At 41.9% G+C, this 20,632-nt stretch overlaps 1 protein-coding gene across 1 annotated transcript; it reads left to right on the forward strand.

Moving 5' to 3' along the window:
* Window positions 1–5,438: 5,438 nt before the first annotated feature.
* Window positions 5,439–19,672, forward strand: LOC149303563 (sulfotransferase 1A1-like). Its single transcript, XM_089481155.1, has 8 exons — window positions 5,439–5,471; window positions 11,763–11,951; window positions 14,359–14,484; window positions 14,750–14,847; window positions 15,029–15,155; window positions 15,996–16,090; window positions 17,168–17,348; window positions 18,957–19,672. Exons 2-8 carry the CDS (start codon window positions 11,822–11,824, stop codon window positions 19,067–19,069), a joined length of 870 nt encoding a protein of 289 aa, XP_089337281.1. The 5' UTR covers window positions 5,439–5,471; window positions 11,763–11,821; the 3' UTR covers window positions 19,070–19,672.
* Window positions 19,673–20,632: the final 960 nt, after the last annotated feature.

Below are 20,632 nucleotides of genomic sequence, written 5' to 3' on the forward strand. Positions count from 1 at the left end.
AATGTTCTGGTGTCACTTTGAAGAAAAAAGTAATAAGCATGGTCATGATTCTTATTACCCCATTTGTAGCATTAAAATGAATCAAGGAAGTAGGTGTAGAAGAAGGAGAAGAAAAGATACTTCGGTTTTATGCTGTTCAGGACTGTTAAGATTAAATCCACTTTCTTCAACTTGCCTCCAATGTATTAAAATGAATGTAAAATCGGTTGTCTGTCTATAGTATACAGCAGTGATTCCCAAACTTTGGCCTTCAGTTCCCAGAATCCCAGAGCATAGGCCAAAATGACTGAGGCTTCTGAGTGCTAAGGTCCAAAACATCTGGAGGACCTGAATTTGTGAACCCCTGGTGTGGAGCAAAGTTGGGGGGGGGGGGAATGAAACCAACTTCCAACAGCCCTAGCCAACATGGCTAATAGGGAGAAATGTTGAGTTGTTGTCCATCCGCTTTGGAGGGTTACACGATTCCCACTCTTGCTGTAAGCCTTCCCTTGCACTCATTCCCCTTTCCTAGCTTTCTTCTTTGTATTGCTAAAGAAAGGTGTTTGTTGCAATGCTGTTAGGCACTTAACATCAAGGCAAGCTGAAACCAGAGGCCTAGTTGAAGTCAAGGTGGTGTAAGGGACCTTGTTTGGGCACACACAAGTTCTGTGGTTCATGGTTCTTATCTTGTTTTTGCTGTTTCTTTTTGGACCACTGGCAAAAGAGACATCACTTTGATGTGTCTGCCAGTTTTTGGTTCAAAACACTTGAACATTCCTTAGCAGTGCAAATACTAGAGACAAGAATGTGTACATGTTTTCATTTTGAAGTGGAGTACATTTATTATCTCCCAGCCATTGGGGCATTTGAGATACCTTTGCCATTTGAAGTAGAAAGCAGTAGGAAAAGAGGAAGGCCGCATTACAGATAGATAGACTCAAGGAAGCCATGGCCTGGAGTTTGCAGGACCTGAAAAGGGCAGTTGATAACAGTAACTTGGAGGTCGCTCATTCATAGGGTTGCCATAAATTGAAGTTAATCTGAATGGCATTAACAACAACAACAAAATGTTAAAACCAGTAAAATGTATACTGGATTCATAAATAGCTTTGGACCACCTTTTTATCTTATATTAATAGTAATCCTAGTTGAAACAGCCAACATGATCATATGTCAATTTCTCTTTGCAAAGAAACCTATTTATTGTAACTCAATTTACTTGTGAATATGGGTGCCTAAGGGTAGCTTGCTCTCTTTAGCTTTTTAAAGCATGCCTCTTTCTATTATACAATAGTATTGAAGATTCGAACCACAAGGTGGTGCCCAAAGCTTAGAAACTATTAATATGCCTTCCACATATTTTAAATGTTCATCAAGTCTGGAACTATGGAGTTTATCACATGGAGTTTATCCTGTGCAGAAACAGGATTTAAATTGGGAAAATTCTGCAAAAGTGGGATCTTTTTCAGATAATGTTGGGGGCAATGAGCATTAATCCGACATTAACCCACACAGAAAGGGAACAAAATCAGCTACTTTTTACTTTCAAGATTTTCCTGAAAGTAAAAAGCGGGCGATTTTGCCCACTTTCTGTGCAGGTTAATGTTAATGTCGGCTTAATGCTCAATGCCCCCCGATGTGTCTGAAAACGATCTCACTTTTGCAGGATTTTTCCAGGATTTAAATCCTGTTTCTACAAGGGATTTGGGCACTTAGCCTCCCGTATGATAAACTCCTATGTATCTCTGGGGTTATCTGCATATGGCTATGTGAATTATTTCATGCATTTCTGATTTGTTGCTCACACTATTATTTCATCAGAACTGCATCTCTGTGAGTTCTGTTGCCCACATGTATATACACTGAAAATAAAGATGGAGTCGATGATGCAGATGTATTCGAAACATGTTCAAGACATGCAGGGTCTAATCACATCAGTTATTCACACAACTGACAATGTGAATCTTTCAGGAAAACTTGGTGGGAGGAACAAAAAACCCTGTGTTTTGTGGGTTTTTAAGCTACCCTCCCCAAATTTAATTGAATGCATTTGAAATTCATGTGAACAAATTTAACCCACAGGATTATTTACACTATCTGAATAACCCCTTTATATATATTTACATGTTTTATTCCCTGCTCCCTTTTTAGAACAAAGGCAGGGCAACTTTCAAAACAGCAGTAAAAAAAACTCTTGAACTTTGGATAAACTGATGTAAAACCTACCAGGAAAACATTTCATAACATCCTTTCTCAGCATGACACCTTCCAGACAGAACTGCCTTTAGGCAAATCCAGAGAGAGAAAAAAAACAGGAAGGAAGGAAAGAAGGAAGGGAAGGGAAGGAAGTCCATGACACACGCACATCTCAGTACACTAGACACCTAAAGAAGAAATAGTGCTCTAGTAGTGTACTCTTCTAGAACATGGCTTCAACTTATGGTGACTCTATGAATGAGAGGCCTCTGAGATACTTTATTATGAATAGTTCTGCTCAGGTCTTGCAAAGTCACTGCTGTGGTCTCTTTGATTGCATGTATCCACCTGCAAAGTGATCTTCCTCTTTTCCTACTGCCTTCAACATTACCAAGCATTATCATTTTTTCTGATGAGCCACATTGTCTTGTCATATGTCCAGCGTACACTTAGCTCAGTTTAGTCATGTTGGCTTTTAGGGAGAGTTCACAGTTGTTTTGCTCTTAGACGCATTTAGTTGCCTTTCCAGCTGTCCATGGTATCCATAGAACTCTCCTCTTGCACCACATTTCAGAAGAGTTAATTGTGTCAGTTGGATCTTAACTATATATTATAAACCACATAAAATCAACACAGTGAGCTTATTTGGATTAGTCTTGTTAGGCAGCATAAAGGTATGTTTATACCTGTGTACTAAAGGTCAGGCCGTTCTATCCACTCCTTTACATAGATGCCATCCAACTGTTCCTTTTGAACTTCAATAAATGTTCCTTTCAGCCTCCTACAAGGCCTGCTGTGGGTGGGGGAATCCAACTTTAAAACAGAACAAAATGCATACCACTTGAGTTTCCCAAATTTCTTTTATGTTCCTCTAATTATATTTGTTTTAAATATCCCACGATCTCTGAAGACTCCCCCCTTCCCAACATCCATTCATTGCTCTTCTATCCCCTAAATCTGAGATGATTCCAGATACTGTTCTGATACAAAACATCAGTTCATGTGAACCATCCTTCACCTCATAATGTAATTCTCTTGCAGTTGCACATACTGGGAGAAGTTTGGTAGAATTTAAACAGACTGTAAGAAAATTTGGCTGAAATCTTCATGGTGCTTTAGGCCAGTGTATGATGCTCGTAATGCTCTGATTTTCCAGTGTAAGGTTCTTTTTCAAGTGGTGCATAGTTATGTCAACCAACAGGATTCGGAGCTTCTCTTCTCTTTCAAGATCTTCTGAGGATGCCCAGAAGAAGATAAATCAGGTTCTACTGGTAGATTTGTAAGGGCTTTTAGTTCTCTGTTCCTGTGTTTAAAGCATTTGTTGTTGTTGAATGCCATCAAGTCACTTCTGATTGATGGTAACCCTAAGTTGAACCTATGGTGGGATTTTCTGGAGCTGAGAATGTTTGACCCACCCACGTTCACCCACTGGGCTTCCCCAGTGGGGAATCGAAGCCTAATCTCCAGAGTCAAAGTCCAACGCTCAAAGTTAAACATACTGGCTTTCAAAAGCATTTATACCCTACCCTTTAGTCAAACACTTGCTAGAGGAGCTAACATGATATGTGATGTGATGAGAAGAGGAGGGACAATTAACGTTGTTAACTGAAGCATGCCTGTAACATTCACATTTATTCATGTGCAGACACTCCTAGTGGTATTTTCACCAGATCACTAATTTTTGCCACTAGTTTTTCAAGGGATTGTTAGATGGCTTGAAGTCACAATTAGAATAGTTGGATTATGAACTCTGGTTTGTTTAAAGTCATGTCTTGTTCTCTACATCTCAGTTGAGGATTACATCTTACTAGCTAGTCCTATAATAAAACAGCAGCTGATAAAATGAAAAGGAAACAAACAAGAAATGAGGTTTAATTGTTTGATCACCTGAAGGACAATAAATATCAGGCTATGGCAAATGTAAACCATGCATTAACACAATGTGCAAAAATGGTCATGGGATGGAATTTGTCCCTCTGTGAATTGGGCCGGAAAGGAGAAATCAAAGAAACAGACAATGAAGAGGACTAGTCTCATTCATAGCTAAAGGTCAGTTAAAGGCATACTAGGTCTGTGCCTGAATGAGATAAAGTGATACTAGATAACATTGTGCTCCTAAACATGAGTCATGGCAATGCAATTTTAGGCTTCATCAATAGCAGATGGTGTTAAGATTGCGGGAAATAACAGTACCACTCTACTCTGCTTTGGTCAAACATCACCTGGAATACTGTGTCCAGTTCTGGGCACCACAATTCAAGAGGCATATTAACAAGCTGGAGTGTGTCCAGAAGAGGGCAACCAAAATGGTGAAACCATGCCCTATGAGGAGCAGCTTAGGGATCTGGGTATGTTTAGCCTGGAGTAGAGAAGGTGAAGCACTGGCATGTTAGCCATGTTTAAATATTTGAAGAGCTGTCTTACTGAGATAGAGCAAGCTTGTTTTCTGTTGCTCCAGAGAATAGGACATGGAGCAATGGATGCAAACTCTAGGAAAAGAGATTCCACCTAAACATTAGGATGATAAGAGCTGTTTGGCAGTGGAATATGCTGCCTCAGAGTGCGGTGGAGTCTCCTTCCTTTGGAGATTTTTAAACAGAAGCTGCATGGCCATTTGCAAGGTGTGCTTTGATTGTCTATTCCTACTTGGCAGGGGTTAGGACTAGACGGCCCCTGTTGTTTCTTCCAGCCCTGGGATTCTATTTCTATTTTACAACTGTATAGTGTATTTCCTATATAAATTAGTAATGCAACCCACTCCAATTCATGATGGCTTTCAACCCACAAGTAAGGAATTCTTGCTCCATTGAGGTGTTGGTAACTGTATTGAGCTGTGTTATTTACCAGGGCTGTATACAGCTTTCTGACATGGTCTTAAGACAGGATTGCAGCAGGGGTTCTTTCCTAGGCTAAAGGAAGAAAGAGGACTGGGAATTCGAAGTTGTTTTGTTAAGAGGCATTGTTAATTTACAATAGAAAATGCAGGCATAAAACCTTTATTACAAACAGCCTTCAAAAATGAGAAGGGACAACCTACAGCATTTCTTCTGTGTTAAACAAACCAAGTCTGTCATCCTGCCAGCTTGGCATCAAAGATGGTTATGACGCCTTGTGTATTTGGTAATACATGGACTTCCCTTGCTTTGTGTATTCAAAAGGGGTGAATTCAGTTTAGCGACAATTCTCGTCTCTCTTCTCCACCCATTTTGGGTCTGTGCCCTATAAATCGGATGAGTGTGCATTTTATTTCTCAAACCAGAGTTCAACACAAAGACAGCTGGAACTTCAAGATCAAGGTAAAGGATGTTGTTGTATGTTGTCTCCCTTTCTGCATGCTCTGCAAAATGCGGCCCCAAAGGCTGGGGAAAGGAAAGGCTATGGGGAATTGATGTCAGCCAAAACTCCTGTTCTGGCTTTTCTTCTTGAGGCAAGCCTGTAAAGATGCTTTTGTGTGTATTTTTCTTAATCCATAGAGGAGCCAGAACCTAGAAAAGTTACAGAGGCATACCAAAAAAATTGTAGTACAAAAAATTAACGTTCTTTACTACAGGGAAGGTCTGGTCCTCAATAAATATCCCGGCTTCTGTTTTCCCATATTCAGGACTACAAACCTGCCATTACTTTCTCACAAACTCTGTTGAACTCAGGGGAGGACTGATCTGATATAAATAGGAATAGATGTACTGTAAATAGGAGCCATTGGACCTTACCACACGGGGGCTTTTTGAGCGTCAGTTCGCATTGGCCAATGCGTATTTGCGTTATATGGCATTGGAGTTCCACACCTGTGAGCTCTGAATACACATTGACCAATGCGATATAGCGTGAATACGCTTTGGCCAATGCGTATTTACGGCTGGGTTCCGAACTGAAGGCAGCCGGCTCCTCCGTTTTCCGAGTCCGCAAAATTAGGGGATCGGCTGGATCCGCATTGATGGCCAGTGCGGAACCTCTGCTACTTTGGCTGGTGTGTACATCCAATCCGCTGGTTCTCTTGAAGACCATCGGTTACAAATCTCCCATGATGCTGCGCTGGAATTTCCCCCTTCTCCTTCCGGTGGCCCTTTCCCCATTTAGCACAACCGCTGGGGCTAGGGAGCGTTATTTCCACTGAACGAGATAAAGCAGAAACCTTTTGTGTCTGGGGAGGGGGGAATGTATACACACACACACACACACACACACACACACACACAAAGATGTGTGTGCAAGCATATACACGCAGCATTACACTTTCAGCTGCTCCACAGTTTGTGTGTGTGCGTGTGTGTGCGTATATATATATATATGTGTGTGTGTGTGTGTGTATGTATATGTATGTGTGTGTATATATATATATACACACACACACACAAAGATGTGTGTGCAAGCATATACATGCAGCATTACACTTTCGGCTGCTCCACAGTTTGTGTGTGTGTGTGTGTGTGTGTGTGTGTATATATATATATATATATGCATGAGTGTGCATATGTATGTGTGTGTGTGTGTGTGTGTGTGTGTGTGTGTATATATATATATATACATACACACACACAGCTGTGTACGTACACATATAAATACGGCTTCACACTTTTGGCAGTAACACTATAAGTGTGTGTGTGTGTATACATACACACACACACATATATACATATATATAAACACTCAAGCAGACAGATGTGTGTGTAGACATATAAATAAGGCATCACACTTTTGGCTGTGGCACAGTGTGTTTTTGTATATATATGTTATTATTATTATTATTATTATTATTATTATTAAACTTTATTTCTAGAGCGCTGTAATTATACACAGCACTGTACAAAGTCGGTAAACTTAAAGAGTATATAAAAGCCTGCCCAAGGCATACACTCTAAGATAGTAACAATTAAAAAGAGGAATAGATAAAATTACCATATAAAAAAGAAAAAACAAGTTAAAAACATCAGATATAAAAACAAATCACATCACATCAAATATTATCAGACAGCCAGATGACAATCACAAATTCCCTGAGAACGCTTCCCTAAACAATATGGTTTTCAGCTCAGCCTTAAAGCTGGTTAGGGAAGTGATGAGCCGTGCATGCAGAGGAAGAAGGTTCCAGGAATGAGGGGCAGCAAGAGAGAAGGAACGGATCCGGGACGGGGCAGAGAAAATCCTAGGTTGAGAGAAGAGACTTTGGCTACCAGAGCGGAGAGTGAGAGTAGGGGTGTAGGGAGAGAGAAGATCGGTTAAATAAAGAGGGGCCAGCCCATGCAGGGCTTTAAAGGTGAGCAGCAAAAGTTTGTACCTGATGCGGAAAGGAAGAGGGAGCCAGTGAAGGGAGGACAACAGAGGGGAGACATGATCATAACGGCGAGCGAGTGAAATAATGCGTGCAGCTGAATGCTGAACAGAAATTAATGGGTGGAGATGAGAGAGGGGAAGCCCTGCTAAGAGGAGGTTACAGTAGTCTAGTCGTGAGACCACTAGGGCATGGACCAGTGTCTTTGCGGTAGAAGCTGAGAGATATGGATGGATTTTGGCAATATTATAGAGAAAAAATCTACAGACTTTGGCTGTAGTCTGGATCTGGGGGATAAATGACAAAGAGGAGTCAAAGATGAAACCGAGACTGCGGGCTTCCTGGACCGGCTGGATAGAGACGTTATTGACAGAAATAGAAAAGGAATAGTGAAGGGTGGGCTTAGGAGGGAAAACAAGAAGCTCGGTCTTGGACATATTGAGCATCAGACGCCGATGGTGCATCCAGTGGGAGACAGCTGTTAAACAGGATGACACTTGCTGCTCTAGCTCTGGCGAAAGATTAGGGGTGGAAAGGTACAGTTGGGTATCATCGGCGTAAAGATGGTAGGAGAAACCAAAGGAACCGATAAGTTTGCCAAGGGAGAGTGTGTATAAAGAGAACAGAAGGGGACCCAAAACAGAGCCCTGAGGAACTCCAACAGATATGGGGACAGAAGACGAGGTCTGACCACCCGAGACCACTGAAAAAGATCTATCTGACAAGTAAGATGTGAACCAATCGAGAACAAGGCCCGAGAAACCAAGGTCCGAGAGTACATCTATAGGAGACAGTGGTCCACGGTGTCGAAGGCCGCAGACAGATCGAGAAGGACAAGGATAGAATAAAGGCCATTTGCCTTGACCCGCAAAAGATCATTTGAGATCTTAGTGAGGGCCGTCTCTGTTGAGTGCCATGGGCGAAAACCAGACTGGAAGGGATCCAGAATGGAGTTGATTTCAAGAAACTCAAGACAGCGTGAATAGACAACTCGTTCCAACACCTTAGAAAGAAAAGGAAGAAGAGAGATTGGACGATAGCTAGCCAAGGAAGAGGGATCGAGAGAGGGTTTTTTCAGGATAGGGGAAACTAAGGCATGTTTGAAGACTGAGGGGAAGGAACCCGAAGAGAGAGAGAGATTAAAGATATAGAGGAGGGAGGGTAACAAAGAGGGGGCTATAGAGATTAGAAGATGAGAAGGAAGTGGGTCAAGAGAGCAGGTGGTAGGTTTGGATGAGTTCAGCAGCGAAGAGAGTTCTTCCAAAGAAACAGGAGGAAACACAGAGAGTTTATTAGTAGGAGGGGTGAGGAGATTAATGATGGGAGCCAAATCATGAGGAGTTAACTCAGAACGAATGGTAGTGATCTTTGTAATGAAGTAGTTGGCGAAGTTGGAGGGACGGAGAGTGGAGAGACGGAGGGAGGAGAGGGTTTTAACAGTGTGTTGAAACAGGAGAACAAGCGCTGCGGGCGCCTCTCGTTGGCGCAGATCAATGATTTGAAGTAGTCTTGTTTTGCCATCGACAGGGCGCATGAAAAGGATAAAAGAACGAACTTAAAATGGATAAAGTCAGCCCACTCCCTGGACTTTCTCCAGAGACGTTCGGCTGCTCGGGAGCAGGACCGGAGAAATCTAACAATGGGAGTGATCCAGGGCTGAGGCCTAGTCATAGAGGAAGAGGAGGACACGCACGTAGATACTGGGGCAAAGCTGTCAAGAGTTGAAGAGAGAGTAGATTTCAGTAAAGACATAGCTGAGTCAGCAGAGTCCCCAAGATTGAGAGAAGTGAAGGATGAGTCTAAGGACTGAGTGAGATGGTTAAGGTTAAGAGAATGAAGATCGCGGAACTGGCGGAGGATGGTATGACGGGGAGGTGGGATGTAGGTAAGAGTAAAGGAAAGTAGGTGATGGTCAGATAGTGGAAAATCAGAAGCTGAGTAGTCGGACACGACACACTTGGAAGGGAGAACTAAGTCAAGACAGTGACCAAGGGAATGGGTTGGAGAGTTGGAATGTGGTTGGAGACCGAAGGAAGCTAAAAAAGAGCTGAAGTGAGAGGTTGAGGAACTCTTGGGATCGTCGAGGTGGATGTTAAAGTCACCTAAGATCAGGGAGGGGACAGTATCTGAAAGGAAAAATGTCAACCAAGACTCGAAATCTGTGAAAAACTGAGACGCTGAACCAGGAGGATGATAGATGATGGCAACCCGAAGTTGCAGAGGAAAAAAGAGTCCAATGGAGTGTAATTCAAATGAGGAGAAGGAATAGCTGGGGGGAGGAGAGAGAACCTGAAACTGGCAGGACTTTGATAATAAGATGCCGACCCCTCCTCCGCGACCCTCAGGGCGGCCAGTGTGGGTAAAGGAGAGACCGCCAAGAGAAAGGGCAGCAGAGGTAGCAGTATCGTGGGCCGGAAGCCAGGTTTCAGTGAGGGCGAGAAGATTAAATGATTGTGATAGGAAAAGATAATGGATTGCCGCTGCTTTTGGCGCAGCGGAGCGGCAGTTCCAGAGAGCGCAAGAGAATGGGAGTTGGGAGATAGGGAGGGGGCGGATAGGGATGAGATAAGGAGAAGGAGAGGTGCGAGGAGCCATGAGGAAGAGAGGTTTGGGTGACAAACAGATGGCAGGAGAAAATGTAGAAAAGAGAAAAGCAGAAAAATAAAGGTGCAGTCCAACAGTGCTGGATGGAATGGGCTGACGATCCCAAGACATGAGGGAGATGAGAGAGGAGAAGGGTAGCTATAAGAGCCTCTGGACGTCCCAGGTTCTAAGGGTGAGGGAGGGAGGGATGGCTGAGGGGATGCTGCCCCACCTCTCTCTCTGCTGAGCTGAAGGTGCTGCTGCTACTTCCAAGGAGTCCCAGAACAGTGGGAAGAGGGAGGGAAGGTCAGCATTCAGGAGAGGTTCCTCTCAGGAGGCAGGCTGGCTGGTATTCACAAGGGGTGTGTGTGTGTGTGTGTGTGTGTGTGTGTGTGTGTGTGTGTGTGTGTGTATAATTAACCTTTATTTATAAAGTGCTGTAAATTTACACAGCGCTATACATACAATCTTTTTAATTGGACGGTTCCCTGCCCTCAGGCTTACAATCTAAAAAGACACACACACACACACACACACACACACTTATATATATATAAACTCTCATACAGACAAATGTGTGTGTACACATAAAAAAGGCATCACACTTTTGGCTGTACCACTATGTGTATAAGTATGTATGTATGTATTTATGTGCGCACACACACACACACACACACACACACACACACAGATGGTGCATACCCCTTTCGTAAGTGGCTAAAGGCAGCAAATCTCGCGATATACCGCGCTAAACAGTGACATTATTCTTCACCCCCGGAAGTTAAAAATGTTGCGCCCCGTTCAGAGCCCCAAAGAGCATGTGCAATGCTGCCAATGCGCATCAGCGAACACACATTGTATTGGGCTGATGTGGTGATCCAATCTACACTGGCCTCACTTTGCGTGAATACGCATTGGCCGATGCGCAAGACCTCGATCTGGAAGGCCGCCCAGGTGTGGATGATCGATGCGATATGACGCGAATACGAATTGGCAAAGCGTATTCAGAGAGCGTGAGTGTGGATGAACGATGCGATATGACGCGAATACGAATCGGCCAATGCGAACTGACGCTCAAAAAGCCCCCGTGTGGTAAGGTCCATTCTCACTGCTGATATTATAAAAGGGAAGAGGAATAGAGGGCAATCTGAGGACTTGTGGCTTTGAAACCAAGGAGCAATCTCTGTTCTCTTACTCTGTCCTGCTTGGATTAGATTTTAGCCCTCTCCCAGCAAAATTCTTCCCTCCCAGATTGCTCTGTCCACAAGAAGAACTAGATACCGAAAATGTTTTGTAATGCAGAATTTACCTAGTACGGTTACCTTCCATTTTAGCCTCAGCTTCTGCTCACATATAACTATGAATTGGTTATTGTTCCATACCCATCTATGTGTGTATCTGTGAGTGTGTGCAAGGAGAATCAGTTGTAGGTATTCACTTTGTTACAAGATAGTAGTACAGGGGTTGGGGAGAAATAACTACACTTTTGGGTAATGGGGTTAGAACAAAGTTACATTTCAACCGATAAAAGCAAGTATTAGTCCATTCTTTTATCAATCCAAATAATTATTTTCCTTTTTTAAAAAAAGCAACAGAAAGTAATAGAAAAGGAATGAATAGTGCAATAGGTTAACTTTCCCTCTGCTGCAACAGGTTAGAGAAATGTGTGGTTTTTAGGTGCTGTGATGAGCAACAGAATGAATTCCTTCTGAAAAGTAACTTCCTGAGCTCTCAGCTTGCTCATAGGTAAACGCTTCAACCACCTTCTCTGTCAAGATAAAGCCAGAAGGAGAGATGGAGCGCCCGCCAATTATCTCTGTCAAGGGGGTTCCCATGATAAAGTACTTTGCTGAAGTCATGGAAGAAGTGGACAAGTTTCAAGCGCATCCAGATGACTTGCTGATCTCCACTTACCCAAAATCTGGTGAGTGATCCCTCAGCCTGCATTTGCATGAAGAAAAGGAAGGTGTTTTAGCCTCCTGGGTTCTTTATTCCACCTCGACAGCCCAGGAATTATAAAAGTGTGGGTGACTATGTGTATATATACACACACATATATGGTAATTTTTAAAAGTAAATCTTAATAGTTTTAAAATAAACAAATAAGTTTTGCAGCCCCTTCTGGGGAAGATTAGCATTTTGAAAGAATCCAGGAAACCCATTTTAAAAATTAACTAATAAATTAGCCTGGTTAAGACTTTGAAATGTATTACGTCACAAATGTTTAGACTCTGAATAGTTGATTATTTTGATCAGAACATTTCTATTGGTTTTAGCACAATCACACAGGGGCACATTGGTATTCAGCTCTCTAAAGATTTTAAAAATATTTTTTAAAAAACCAAACAAATTCATTTCTGTGGCCAAACAACATCAGCGTGTGGTCAAGTTGGAAAAGGTTACAAAGGAGGAGTTATAAAATGTTATAAAGGATGAGCCAAGAGAGACTGCAGCAGTTTGTTGCTGCCTGAGCCTAGAGGGAAGGTAAAGATTCTGCTCCTTTGTGCCCTCTTCTCTCCGCTGAGTTAATTTAGTATAAACTTCTTTTACACTTTGAATTCCTTTTGCAGCCATTGAAGTAAGTTGACAAGAAAGTGGGAAAGTTGAAAGAGGTGAAACTGTAACATCGTAAAAGCAGATCATCCTTGCCATATTGGGACAGTTGTAGTGCATGAACTTTGTCCAAGATATGAGTCAAATTACCATTAATGTTTTGAATTGCAGGAAGAGTTACATAACCACCTCCTCCCTCCAGAATTTTTGTCCCCTCTGAACTAAGCTGCACTCCTCACAGTAAAGGCTGTGGAGTGGAGGGGCATGTGAGGACAGACAAGATGGATTGTCCCAGCTGGAACAAATTATTGTTGTGAGCTAGTCCTGGGATAATGGGGAAAATTTGAGGCTAGATCAGTCGCCACAAAAGACGGTGTTCCTGGCTGAGATGAAAACTGACCAAACTGGTTTGTAAAGGATCAACACAACTCCTTGAAAGTTTATTGGCCTGAAAATACATTGGACTTTGTGCCTATCTGGGCAAATAAAGCTGCATGTACAGTGCAGAAAGAATCCAGTTTGACACCACTTTAACTGTTGTGGCTCAATGCTACGGAATTCTGGGAACTGAAGTTTGTTGTGGCACCAGAGCTGTCTAACGGAGAAGGCTAAATGCCCCCCAAAACTACAGTTCCCAGAATTCAATCGCATTGAGCTCTGGCAGTTAAAGAGGCATTAAACTGGATTATTTCTGCAGTGCAGATTAAGGCTTTGCCCAGATTTCCATGCAAATAATATGAATTACTTGCTGTTTACATTTATAGACAGCAAGAGACTGCAAGTGCTAATAAGAATAATGCAGGATATTGCAGACAGGGCCCTGCTCTGGGACAATATAGCTCAAGAGGAGACAAACCTATAGACCTCCATATGTTGCTAGACTCCACCTCCCATCAACCACACCCCAAGGACTAGTGAAGAGGAATGAGCAGTGGCATCATCCAACAATATCTGGAGAGGCTGATAAGTTTCCTAGCCCTGATACACATGACCAGTTAAGAGCTTTCAACAGAAATCTGTATTCCTTCCAGCCACTTCTCTCACTGAAAGGAGTCTGGAATCACTGTGAACTTGGCCTTTCAGTACCTTAGAAGGTATGAAGACAAATGGAGAAAATTATATCTCCTGTGACTATAGAAATTTTATATATCATTATGATATTTAAATTAAATAATTAAATATCATTATAACAATGAAATAATGAAATAATGATAATTATATTTCATATACACTCTCGTTTCCCCTGCCTGCAATGGCAGATGGGTGCTTCTATGGCAGTGGAATAAGAAATTGGTTCTAGGTTTTACCCTAAACTCTAAAAGATCTATCCCAGGGGAGGAATCCCATCTCCACATAGATTCTCTTCCTTAGGAATTTATCACACTGGGACTAATTTAGGCATTAAAGACAGATTAAAGCTCATTTAAAGCAACCTGCAAATAAAGCAAAAATGGCAAGTAATTGTGCGAATGATTATCATATGCAATTGCACAAATAAAGTGATATTGGAAATGCATTGTTGCTGAAATCCAGAAAGTAAAATGATGTGCATTAACGCTTCTTTGTGACCACTTTAATGGTGGGTTTTGTGTGATGTCATGTGAAATTGTTTCATGTGATTGCGTGAGTTTTCTGGGATATTCACGGGATAAACTCCCAATCTCCTTCATGTGGTAAACTCCTTAGATAGCTTGTTTAGGGTTCATACTAAAACCCAGAGTGGAGTCAACTGCTGCTGTCTGTGTTTGGTTCAATTCTACCTTGTAAAAACCTTTCAGGAACTACCTGGATCAGTGAAGTCATAGACATGATCTACAAAGAAGGCAATGTGGAAGCTTGCAAAGAGAAACCCATCTACATGCGAGTCCCTTTCTTGGAGTTTGCCGCTCCTAAAGTAGAGTCAGGTAACCCTACAAGTTTTCTAATCTGGGCAACAAGATGTGTTTGGGGTGGGGAAATGCCACTTGTGTGAAATGGAAGAACTGCCTGGCATCATCTTCTCTAATGGCCATGTTGGCTGAGCATGATGGGAGTTGTAATCCAAAGCATCTGGCAGGCACAGGGTTTGGGAAGGTTGGTCTGGGGTGGGATGATGTGGAGATAGCAACTTAAAGCTGGGCACAGGATGAGTGAAATCCTTTCATTTACTCTGTTTTCCCCTTCATCTAGGCATTGAGCTGCTAAAAATAGCACCTCGCCCATGTCTAATTAAAACCCACCTTCCTGCCCAATTGCTCCCAAAATCATTCTGGGAAAAGAACTGCAAGGTGAGAGGGCATGGTGGCTAAATATTGCACACTATCTATAGAATATATTCTATAGCAGAGAAAAATCTGAAATACCAGTAGAGAGGTCTGAGTCAGATCTCCAGTAGAGGATGACTTGAGTGTGATTTCCATTACATTTGTACCAAGTGGCTTAATTTATATGCTATTGTCCACATGACAGATGATCTATGTGGCCAGAAATGCCAAAGATGTGGTTGTCTCCTATTACTTCTTCTATCAAATGGCAAGAGTTCACCCTGAACCTGGAACGTGGAATGAATTCCTGGAGAAATTTATGGCTGGAGATGGTAAGGGTTGTTTAATGGGAAATGAACCCTAAGTTTCCGGCATCTTGCTGATCTGAAGTTACGTGGCAACCACAAGGTTCATAATCTCCAACCATCATTGCAGAAGAATTTCTTGAGTAAAATTGATGGCTTTTGTCATTAGACACATCTCGAGGGTATGAAGCTGATGTAGATGCTTGAGGGGGGACCACTGCAGGCTTTCTAGAAGCCCTCAGTACCAGTGATGTGAGTGATGTCTTGAACTTGTTTCTTATCCTTATGTTTCTAGTTTTTTTCATTAGGGGCCATTATTACACCTTTTTCCTGTGTTTGAAGATTTGCAGAGGAGACATTCAGAGTGTGGTCTTGCCTCTACAGTTTCCTTTTGACATGGGGGGGGGGGGGTCATGAGCTAGTCAGGTAGGATTATCTATCCATTAAAAAGAGGACAAACTCTGTCCTTTACCATTTTAAAAAGGAAATAACGTAGGAGTCCCTCTACCTGAGTATTGCAATCTCTAACTGCAGCTCTCTTGGGTTTCAGGCGGGAGTCTGTCTAATCACCCTGTGTGTATGGCTGGGATTCTTTCCATATTCTCTTAGAGTTTCATCGCCCCCCGAAAACTTCCCTATATCCTGAAGATTGAACCTAGCTGTTAGGGGCTGATGAGTAGCTGATTCCAATAATGCTTGGAATATCACTGGTTCCCTACCCCTTAAGTAGAACTTTAGGCAAGAAAATCTATGGCATTGCACTGGTTTCTGTTTCCCTCTCCTCCACTATAGCACTCTGGAGCATCTATGATTCTATGATCTATTTCAAGTACAGTTCTCATAAAGTACATCTGTTTCTCTCCTCAGTCTCTTATGGATCCTGGTACGACCATGTCAAAGGCTGGTGGGACAAGAGAAAAGAACAAAGGATGCTCTACCTCTTCTATGAAGACCTGAAAGAGGCATGGCTTTTCTCATCTCAAAAACATTAATCCTCTGCCCTTCTCTGATCTAATCCCTTTTAGTGCTGGTTTGGGCTCTTTCACACTATACAGTTAGAGCATTGTGATTCCATGTTACTTGCCATGGCTGCATCCTATAGAATTCTGAAGTTTCTAGTTCAGTGATGCACTAGGGCACCATGGCAGTGAATTAAAAGTATCTCTCCCTACACTGCAAATCCCAGGATTCCATAGGATGTTGCCATGGCAGTTTAAGTGGAATCATAGTATTATATTTGTGTACAGTTGGTCCTCCACTTTTGCAGCTTTAACTTTTGTGGATCTGATTATTTGCAGTTTCTATTAATATGTTCTCTCTAGGAATCTCTAGGTCTTCCAGGACAACTCTGCCAGAAATTGACCATAAAATTGTGCTGGAGAACCCAGACAGTCCTAGAGAAAACATTTCCCTAGGCATTTGTAGGGACTCCAGAATGATTCTATGATCAGCTTCTGGCAGATGTTAACCATAAAATTTCATTGGAGGAGTGGAGATTCCTAGAGACATGTTCTCTTAGGTAAAAACAATTGTGTTTTTTCTATTTGTGGTTTTTCCACATTCACAGGGCTCCTTTACCCGTAACCTCAGCGAATGTGGAGGGACCACTGTAGTGTGAAATGGCTTTTTAGTTTTGGCCTGGAACAAAGAAAGAATCTTCCCTTTTCACATACATACACCCACCTCCTGTTGTTATTGTTATTGTTGTTGTTTTGTGCCTTCAAGTAATGTTAGACTTATGGTGATCAGAGGGGGTTTGCCCCTGTGATCCTCTGAGACTGAGAGAGTGTGAGTTACACAGGGTCACCCAGTGGGTTTACACACCTGAGTGGGATTTGAACCCTGTCCTTCAAAGTTGTAGTCTAATGCTCTAACCACTACACCACACTGGCTCTCTATCCCCACTTCCTAGATATTTACTCTAAAATAATAGAGATGTAGGCAGGCCAAATCCATCTTCCCCCCTTCCTTCCCCTCTTCCTTCTCCTCTTCTATGTCCCCCTCCAAGATTCAGTCCCTGAATGCTGCCTCTCCTCCAGGATCCACGACGGGAGATCTGGAAAGTAATGCAATTCTTGGAGAGGCCTGCAGATGAAGAGCTGGTGGAAAAGATTGCACATCATACCTCCTTCAAAGAGATGCGTCAAAACAGCATGGCCAACTATTCAAGCATCCCCACGTCAGTTATGGACCACTCCATCTCCCCTTTTATGAGGAAGGGTGAGTGTCTGAAGATGATGGGGGTGGGTGAGGTGTACCTATATTTTTCAGAAGTAGAGTTGAAGCAGTTATTAGAGGGCTTGGAGAAACATCATAGCTTGAAGGATAAGACCAAAGGTTGTTGTGATGATGACTACTACTACCACCAGTATTAATCCAAGATGGTCCTCTAACAAATTCCTGTTCAGTATTTTAGCTAGGCAATGAGGCCTTATTTCAGGAAACTCCATTGCATTCCATGGGTATAGAGTATACAAAATTCTATACATGGGTTTTCCTTCCCTCCCAAACAGTCAGCATTTTATGCTCAATAGGTACACTCAGACCTCATTGAAACTGGGGCAACGTTGCCTCTTTCTGTTTTTCTCCCTTAATTTTTACATTTTTCTACAAATTTGGGGGTGTCTAGTAGGGTTAGTGTCACCTGGTCTGTTAACTCATGCTCTCACCATTGCCATTGACCTCCTCCCATACCACCTCACACAGAATCCTTAGTACTGCTTTTCATACTAATGTTACTCATAAATCATAATTCTCACGTATCACTGAAGGTAATGGCAATAGTTGTGACACAAAAAACTTGCAAAATTAAAATTATACCTTTAAATTACAATATCATAAACACAACCTAAATGCATTTACATTTACATAGTTTCATGTAATGAAAATGAAAAATTTGGTAAGATGTGTTGTTTTTAAAGAATACTTAAAAAGAGTAAACTTGTTAAAATAATAATAATAACCCCCCCAAGACCTCTCCTTTCTCTGTCCACTGAGCCTTGTCCCACTCATGCCTTCTCTTCCACTCAGCTCCAGGGTTTTAAAGGGATGCTAAAGAGTCACAACCTGTTTGTGCCAAAAGGCAGACTTTCGGGGAGCAATGGTCTCACCCTTTCTTAGGATAACACCTGGCTCAGCCCACACCTCCTGCACCCCCCTAGTGATGCCCCTGGGACTGGTCTTTGAAGATGCCAGGAAACTGGTAGGTGAGAAAACTGTGTGTAAGAGGGCCTGATCCTTAAACTACATGCTGCTTTCAAGCACAGTACAGGATATTGTCTGGTGAGGAAGAAAGATTCCATTGCCTGCCAATCTATCTCCTCCTCAGGGCCTGGAGCCCTTGGCTGATTCAGAACAGCAAAAGGGAAGGCCAATTTGGAGGACTCATACTACGCACTTTGCTTTCTCTGGTCTAATCTGCATTGCAGAAATGATGCTGCTTGACACTGCTTTAACTGCATAGCCCAATGCTGTGGGATGCTGGGATTTGTAGTTTTGTGAGGTAATTAGCCTTCTCTGTCGGAGAGCTCTGGGGCCACAACAAACAATAAATCACAGAAATCCATAGCATTGGACCATGGCTGTTAAAGTGTCAAACTGCATTGTTTCTACAGTGCAGATCAGGCTTCTGAGGCAGTGTCTCAGCTGCTGATAGAAAAATGAGAAACTTGAGAAGATGAAGTCAATAAAGGATAAGAACTCCCTTCTATTTTTCTTCCTCTGTTCAGCAGATTTGACAGGTTTTTAGATTCTAGTTTTATAACCCTCTATCTTAAGTGCTATTAATCATCACGGTGCTTTGACTCCTCTTTCTTTCCCCTGCTCTAGGAATGACCGGTGACTGGAAGAACTATTTCACAGTGGCCCAAAATGAGCACTTTGATGCTGATTATAAGAGGCAAATGGAGGGATCGACTCTGCATTTCCGGACGGAGATCTGATTGCTCTCACTTCCCTGCTTGTGTAGGGGCTCCTTGCAGTGATGCCCTTTTTCTTTTCTTTCAAATGTTCTTATAGATGCTATTAGCTTTATTGACAACAAAATAGACGGCAGGGATACCATGGCTCACAAAGGATCCTTCCAATGGGCCAGACAGCCTGTGAGCCACATGGTTCCCCACCTTTGCTGGAGAAGATACTTTGCACATTGATGATGTAAAAATGAAGGTCAAATCCAGATATTTTCCCGGTTCCTTCAGTCTGGAGGTTGAAAAATTTACAAAAGTAAAAGAGCCATCTTCTTGTGAAACATCCACACCACTCAGATCCCAGTCTAGTTTTAGTTGTCTTCCTATCAGACTGTGCCAAAAACAAATCTGAACTATTGTTCATTATAATTTATGACTCAGTACCTTGTTACCTGTTGGCTTCCTTCTCTTGGCAGCAGACACAGGAAAGAATGCCAAGAACACATGGATGTTACAGTACCAAAATGAGCACATGTTGGCTTCTTTCTCCTTATTTCACTTTGTAGAGTACAGCATTTTATTCTTGGAGAGACTACTCAAAATGAAACATATCTAATAAAGATAATTTTTAATTAACTTTTCATACCTACATTTTATACTCAGTTAAGAAAAAACACACACATTGGAAACAAATAAATATTTAGATTAAAATTTCTTTCATCTTTATCATTTGAATGATTAATAATAGCTGTTGGTTCTTGAGATGGTTTGTCATTTTCATGCTTTATGAAAACCAGCCCTTAGTCTGAATGTCAATAATCAACATTTTGCATTAGCAACATGTTATTAGATTAAATTGATCTGAGCTACCGTCATTACTTTGCACTATTTCAAAACAAAAATCAATAATAAAAACATATTTGACAGTATAGTCTATCTATATTGAGGAAAAGCACATAGAATAGACCATCTCTCCAAATTTATCTTATTTATATAATGAGATTAGTGGATTTATAAAGTCAAGTCCTCAGTGGAAGGTGCGTGCATGGCAGGGTCATGTGGGAATCTTTCCTTTGTGGTACCCATATTATGATAATTCTGGAGCCTGAGGTAGAGCAAACAATGCCAGCTCCACCTCTGGCCAAGTCAAGATGGATTGTACCTGAATCCAGCAAAGTTACTTTGGCACAAGAGGTAGAATCTTTCCCTCTTCCTCCTAGTAAAAATATAATCAAACAGAATATTTATCTGTTGTCCCGTCATGTCATCCAAGATCTGTGGCCTGATACAGTTGCCTTGGTCTGCCTAGTAAGTACAGCTCCATTGATGGCATAACAGAAATAGAGTGTCCACATCTCACTTCTGATAATTTTGTCTCAGAATAAGTCCTAAAATTCTTTTCTTCCTGAAGTGGAAGATTCTAGGATAACTAGAAATATGCAAATCAATCCGCAAATATTTTTAGTAAAAGGTGAAAGATCAACACAATCGGATGAGAAACCAGAGTAAACCCCCCCTCCCTAAAAAAAGGACGAAATAAATAAATATACAAATCTAACACAGATGGAGGCCAAAGAAAAAGACAAGATGGTGCCA

The sequence above is a fragment of the Sceloporus occidentalis genome, unplaced genomic scaffold (assembly GCF_023333645.1).
Source record: "Sceloporus occidentalis isolate IW3139 unplaced genomic scaffold, rSceOcc1.0.p SCAF_14, whole genome shotgun sequence".
In the NCBI taxonomy this organism is placed as follows: Eukaryota; Metazoa; Chordata; class Lepidosauria; order Squamata; family Phrynosomatidae; genus Sceloporus; species Sceloporus occidentalis.

Excerpts from the sequence above, each read along its gene's own strand:
- LOC149303563 (XM_089481155.1), top strand. The coding sequence starts at position 11,822 with ATGGAGCGCCCGCCAATTATCTCTGTCAAGGGGGTTCCCATGATAAAG. Across the intron at positions 14,485-14,749 it reads CGCTCCTAAAGTAGAGTCAG|GCATTGAGCTGCTAAAAATA; the intron begins GTAACCCTACAA and ends CCCTTCATCTAG. Across the intron at positions 14,848-15,028 it reads TCTGGGAAAAGAACTGCAAG|ATGATCTATGTGGCCAGAAA; the intron begins GTGAGAGGGCAT and ends TCCACATGACAG.